At 35.1% G+C, this 7015-nt stretch overlaps 1 protein-coding gene across 1 annotated transcript; it reads left to right on the forward strand.

The window, feature by feature from the left end:
- The first annotated feature begins 1516 nt into the window (after positions 1 to 1516).
- LOC120267446 (BEL1-like homeodomain protein 7) lies at positions 1517 to 6661 on the forward strand. The gene is made up of 5 exons (XM_039275102.1): positions 1517 to 1754; positions 2865 to 3900; positions 5060 to 5436; positions 5529 to 5589; positions 5753 to 6661. The coding sequence occupies exons 2-5, from the start codon at positions 2992 to 2994 to the stop codon at positions 6329 to 6331; spliced, it is 1926 nt and encodes a 641-aa protein (XP_039131036.1). The 5' UTR covers positions 1517 to 1754; positions 2865 to 2991; the 3' UTR covers positions 6332 to 6661.
- The last annotated feature ends 354 nt before the right edge of the window (positions 6662 to 7015 follow it).

Raw genomic sequence — 7015 nt, forward strand, 5'->3', positions numbered from 1 at the left:
TAATTCTGCATTTTTATTTATTTATAAAGTTTATGATTCAAATTTAATTTCATCCGAGTAAGATAATTTTTATGAAAATGTAGGACCATATAGTGTAGGGTCGCAACAAAATATGTATATACATATATATATATATATATATATATATATATATATATATATATATATATTTCTCTTCCATATGTTCTTTCAACTTCACTTTTTTATTTCACTTGTATAATGGATGGCTTCAACCTTCATAGTTATTTATAGATAAGAGAAGAAAATAATTAAATCATGATTAACTATTAATCCTTAATTAAGTAGTCAAAAAGTTCATCAACTTTCACTTGTTAACTATTCTTTTTTGACATTTTATGTGGATGCATTAGAATTTGTAAGCAGGCATGTTTGACCAACAATTACTCCGTAGTGTAGTGTAGATCTATTTACAAAATTTAGATATCAAATTACATTTGAGGAGCACTAAAATCATCAGAAGTTATCTATTGTGATTTGTCAATAATCTGAATTGTAACTGGACTATACCTTATTAAACATATTTTAAAATTATATATATTTATATATATGACTTTAGCAAAATAAGTCATTAGGAACATCATTGATTTTGAATATAATAAAATCATTTTCTCCTTTGTCAGTTCTTCCGATTTTGAGTTTTTTTTATGCAAATTTGTTATGGTTTTGTTCAGTCATTTATTCAGTACATATTCATTTTACTCTAAGCCATGATTAAATTTGCGAACTACCATAATTAAATTGTGTACCAACCGTTAAGAGCCCATGTTTTGGAATCAATTTATATATATATATAGGCATAAATAGTGAATAAGAGAGCCTCCTGGCGGGCGGAGCATGTCATTTGGGTTTTAATGCCACTAAAAAAGTTTAGGTCCACCTACTGGTGGTTAGTGGATTGATAACACCCTAACAACACTTGATGGTACACCAGTTTTCGATTAAAAGAGAGGTAAAACAAGAGAGAGAATAACAAGCCTAGAGGAAGGGTACCTATACTTTCTTGTAATGATCACCGCCAGCTATTTTGAAAAACCAACTAATTCAATCTTTGTCGGTCATCAATTCATTTCTTTCATTTAAATTGCATTTTATCATTTTACTTTTTTAGAAAAACTGGCACTTATACTGGCACTTATAAAATTTTTGATTTACTTGTGTGCTTTGACCAAATTTATAATTGCAAATAAAATATTAAACAGCCAACAAAAACTCTCATCAGTAATAAAAAAAAAATCTGCTTTGTGAATTTATGATTTTTTTTTTTCAAAACATTAATGTTTTGAGGATTATGAAAAATATAGCTAATAAAGTTGAAACTAGATAGGGATTTTTATGTAATTCCCTTATAAAAGAAGGAAAGGAGAGATTTACCTAAGAACCCATAGCTTTTTAAAGATACGACACAGCTCTCTCACGTGCAAGATAGAATGTTGCTTCTGATGATGATGAGAATCTGATGGGAGAAAATAGAGAACAAAAGTAAATAGAGTAGAAAGGGAATAAAGATGGGGAAAAAAATGAAAAAAATATTCATAAATTAGAGTTGTGTTGCTGCTGCTGCTGGTGTTGTTGTTGTTGTTGTTGTTGTTGTGCAACGGACTTTTTTATTTTGAGGGTGAAAAGGGGTCTGGTTTTTTGTTGATTCTTGGGATCGTGGTTTGTCTCCAGCAGTGGGAGGGATCTCTCTCAGTAGATCAGCTCTGAATTCTTACTTTCCTGTTCTCCACAAGCAGGTATCTTTCTGTTTCTTGCCATCATCATCCATTGCTTCATTCCTTTTTTGCTCTCTCCATGCCACCATGCCATTTATTCCTCCTTGAATTGCTTCATTTGATGAAGTTCTGGTTGTTTTTTATATTTTTTTTTGAGGTTCAGAAGTTTGGTGTTTCTATGTTCTTGCAATTTTATTTTACTTAATGATCTTCTGAGCAACTCCAAATAGGTAGTAGCTACTTTTTGACCTGGTTGTTTTCAGTGGCTTGGAATTTCTGGACAAGCTGAAAGAACTGCAGTTTTAGATTGGTTTTGGTATTTTAATCACTTGGTGATTCTTCTTGTCTATTTGTTCTTCTAGTAAGAGATAAAGAAGATTTTATTTTCCTCAATTTGTGGGATGGGACGAGGTGAAGATTTCCTTCTTATGGGTTTTTTGTTTCTGATGGATCATTTTCTTGTCCTTTCTTTTCAATGTGATGTGGAAACTGAGGGTTTTGATTTTTGTTTTTGTTCAATTATCTGTGATCAAATGATATAAAGAATTTTATCAATTGGCCAGCGTGTGTGGTTGACTGAAAATTGTGACTGGTAGAACAACCGAGAGAGGTGAAAAATTCTTGACACCAACCACCGGCATTGTGAAAATTTTCTGAATTCATCCACTTTCATGTCGAGAAAAAGATTATTGGTGAAATTGTAATAGGGCAAAATTCTCAACACCAACTGCCATTTGTTCATTTTGATCAACTTAATGGCTTGAAAGCTCTATCACTTGCTTGTCATTTGTACTCATTTTACTTTTTCTACCAGTATATTGGAAATTTTTTTCTTTCAAATTTGGATTTGTAGTAACAAAAAATCTGTCTCATTAACAATGCAGTCTGTACGAACACTGGTATTTACGATCCTTTCTTTCCCTTGGTTGTTTGAGTTCAGTAAACTTACTTTGGTATTGGCACCGATATTCTTTTGATTATGATTATTATCATTTTGTGCTGGAATCACTGCTACAATTGGGCTCATTTCTTCATCTTGTAATATATTGGAATCTTGTACCTTAAACTTATTAAATTTCTGTCATCTTTCCTTATATTACTCTAAATATTATGTGCTGCTTCTCTCCCCAGCTAATACAAATGGCCCCACGTTTATGGAGACCTTCCCTACCTTCATGATGTGCAGACACGATCTCTTATCATGATTTCTATTCAAACTCTGCTATTAGTAAAGCTCTTCACTTTATAAGATTAACAAATGAGAGCAATGGCTACTTTTTACTCTGGCTCAGACGATCAGAGGGACATTATGCAAACCCGTTATATTAGAGAAAGTGGGAATTCATCCTATCCTGAGTCATCAGTTCATGGAAGCATGCCTTATATGAGTTATTCATCTTCCGGGCCATATTCAGAAATTTTGGCAGGCAATAGTGGTCAGTCACAGCAAACATGCTTGGAGTTTCCTGTTTCTGCAGTCAAGGACGATTCTGCACTTGGGAGGCCTGACATATCCGCCTCACAAATTATGGAACAAACTTACAATGCTTGGAGAGATGGTAAAGATGAGATATTGGTGCAAGGTGATGGGTCATTGAATAGTGTAGATGATATCCAGATGGGATTGTGTAAACAGCTGAGTGTCTTAAGGAATCAAGATTCATCTCTGCAGCCATCAAATGTTACGGCATCACCAGGCCAAGGCTTATCTCTTAGCCTTAGTACCCATATTGCAGTGCCTTCTTTTCCATGTCAGCCTGCTAACTCAGACATCTCTCACATGAGTTCTCATCAATCAGCTTCAGTAAATAGTGGGTCATGTAGAGATGATAATGCCAGAAACAAGCTGATGCATGCAAATCTCTCTCATGGGCTTTCCACTCTGATGAGCACAATTCCAAATTCTAAATATCTGAAGGCTGCACAACAACTACTTGATGAAGTCGTGCACATTAGCTATGTTTTGAAGAACAAAGCGAACAAAGGTCAAGCTTTGAATAATTCTTTAGACACTTCAAGTTGCAAAGAAAATGATGCGGAATCAAAGAGTAATGGAATGCCTAACGACAATCAAGGATCCTTGGCCAATTCCACTGTGGAGCCCGAGCATCATGAGAGGCAGGAGCTCCAAAGCAAGATAACAAAACTTTTGGCTATGCTGGATGAGGTACAAGCTCATTCCTCTTAATGCTTCTTTTTCTTTGTTTATTATATGTATGTTAGATAGTACAGACAAAATCATGTCATGTTGCCTAGATTTCCCTGTGTGATTCAAAATCTCTATTATGGATTCTTTTCTGTTAGTATGGCTTGTCTTTTACTAACATTTACGCTGTGGAAAGTTCTACGACCATGGGTTTCGGCAGTGTTTTGTTAGGCATATTCTTTTGCCTTGTACTAATTAACTGGTGTAACCTAATACTGAATAAAACGATTGGTATAAATAATCAAGATCAATAATACCAGTTTATACTGTCCATCTAGTAACTCTACAGATTAAATGAGTATCCACTGGTTGCATTAACAATTTCCTTCATTAATGCATATATAATTTAGGTTGCATTAATAATTTAGGGCATGCTGTCCGTTCTTCTGTCACTGTTTCCTCCACCTTCTCTCTATCCAACCCTGATTCCCTTCACCTACAATTTCCTTTGTTTCCAGGGGTCGATCAACTCTGTGATGAATGTTGAATGGTAATATATCGAGTATCCAAGCATAAGTCAAACTTTGATTTTATTTGCTTTATAATATATACTAAGTCGTTGATCTCTTGAAATTGTGGAATTATTAAATGTTGATACTTGCAATAGGTAGTGACTCGATTTTAAGGATTTTAGAGTCCTAATTGACATGTAGTTGACTTGTGTCAAATTTCTTGTAAAAAATTAAACATATTTAAAAAATACATAAAATTATTCATCGTATCCCCAATGTGTCATCGTATCCCCAATGTGTCATCGTATCATGTCCTTCGTATTTGTGACATGTCCGTATCCGAGCTTCCTAGGGTGCAATTTAGAAAAAACTGCATCAGTGGTTTTATTTATAAATTTGTCAGAGAACAAATGAATTAGGATGTTCATCTTTTTCTGTTTAGAGGAATATTGCTGATGAACTCATTTTTTTTCGTAAGGTGGAATACTTATTTAGGGAAAAAGGCTTTGATGATATAATTCCTTTTGTAATTAAAAATGTCCTCAACGGAAATAATGATGACCAGGGTGTATAATTTTATGGACATTAATGAGAGAATAGCACTTCTTATTTCAACATATTTGGAATTCTTTTCGCTAATAACATCAATTTGATGATTTTCACTGCAGGTTGATAGAAGATACAAACAGTATTATTATCAGATGCAGACTGTAGTGTCATCTTTTGATGTAATAGCAGGTGTTGGGGCAGCCAAAGCTTACACTGCTCTTGCTCTGCGAACTATTTCAAGGCATTTCCGCTGCCTCAGAGATGCTATCTGTGGCCAGATCCGATGCTCACGCAAATCTCTGGGTGTGGAAGACAATTCAAGTGGCAAGGGGGGTGGGATACCACGTCTTCGTCTCATAGACCAGCAACTTAGGCAGCAGAGGGCAATGCAGCAACTCGGTGTGATGCAACCCCATGCCTGGAGACCGCAGCGAGGTTTACCTGAAAACTCTGTATCAATCCTTCGTGCATGGCTGTTTGAGCATTTTCTTCATCCGTATGCTTCATAAACTCAATCCTCTTTACATTTTGAAGGTCTTTCAATTCATTGTTCTTAGTAATTAATATATTTTGAGGATGTTTCAACAGGTATCCAAATGACTCAGATAAGTTGATGCTTGCAAGACAGACTGGCCTCACAAGGAGTCAGGTTATTCAAAGCTTTATTTTTAAATGAAACAATTCATAGTGTTAACATGCATGCTAGTAACCCTTTCTGAGTTAAAGTGGAAGTAAAACCATTTGCTTCAGGAAATGTCAACAGAAAATGCTGACTTTTGAAGTAATGATATAATTACTGCACTTCTTTCCAGGTATCAAACTGGTTCATAAATGCACGTGTCCGCCTTTGGAAGCCAATGATTGAGGAAATGTACAAAGAAGAGACTGGGGACACAGAGATGGACTCGAACTCTTCCTCTGACAATATATCTTTAGGAAAAAATGATCTTAGATCCTTTGGAGATAAGGAAGACTTGCAAAGTCCTGATGCTGATATTGGTAGGACAGCAACCAGATGTTATCACAAGCCCAATGTGGATGTGGCTTATCTGAATTGTAAGTTGAGTGATCAAAGAGCTACTCAGGAGGACTCCGGTCTTCTCCAGGATGCCTTCAGTCACTCTGATGGGAGTGAAAGGTTCATGGCATACCAAATGGCCGATCTGGGAAGCTACGGAAATGGTGGTGTGTCTCTCACATTAGGTTTGCAGCATTGTAACGTCAGTATCGGATCAAACAGTCAACACAACTTCCTCTCAATACAGGATGAAAACATTTATAGCACAGCTCCTCCAGGTGCTGAGGCAACTGATTACGATTGTGTCAATCCACTGGATCCTCCGCAGACTTTTGGATCATCATTGCATAATCTGCACGATTTTGTAGCTTGAATGTTGCTGTTTGCATCTTTAGACGGTTTGAATGTTTATGAAAAAGTAACAAGGTGTGTAGTAGCTTCACATGAGCTTTCGGTGATCGCTTTGTTAAAGAAACAATATATAGGCTGATACAGATTGTAATATACAAGGAAGGGTTATTGGAATTACAGGTTAACGTGTTGTATTGATGCACTATTTGTGTAATTTGCTGAAGAAGAAAACACGTAAAAGTTTATCAATTTGAAAGCGTCTGGTGGGGGATCATGACATATGTTTTGGCATGGCGACCTTCTGGACCAGCTGGCATTGGTAGGGTATTTGTGTAACTTAGATTTTTATTCCGTATTATTTTGATGTTTTTAACCAAACATCATATTTAGAATAACTTGGAACAAAATAGTCATATTTAAAAATAATATAAGATTGAATAAATAAGTCGTTATGGAATAATATTTTAAATTTATTTATTTATAATAATTATCAGTTATTAAGCAGAATAGCTTAATTCTGATAATAAATTAAATGATCTATTGGGATTAGCATTAAATGGGCATTTGGTTCTCAGATTAGAGTAGGAATTATTATTTTGTAATTTCCAATACTTTATTTGGATAACTATGGATGGAAATGAGAGAGTGTATAAGTAACGAGTGAGGATTGAGTGAGAAAGGAGCAATCCTCCCAAAAATGGGAGAA

The sequence above is a fragment of the Dioscorea cayenensis genome, chromosome 8, assembly GCF_009730915.1.
Source record: "Dioscorea cayenensis subsp. rotundata cultivar TDr96_F1 chromosome 8, TDr96_F1_v2_PseudoChromosome.rev07_lg8_w22 25.fasta, whole genome shotgun sequence".
In the NCBI taxonomy this organism is placed as follows: Eukaryota; Viridiplantae; Streptophyta; class Magnoliopsida; order Dioscoreales; family Dioscoreaceae; genus Dioscorea; species Dioscorea cayenensis.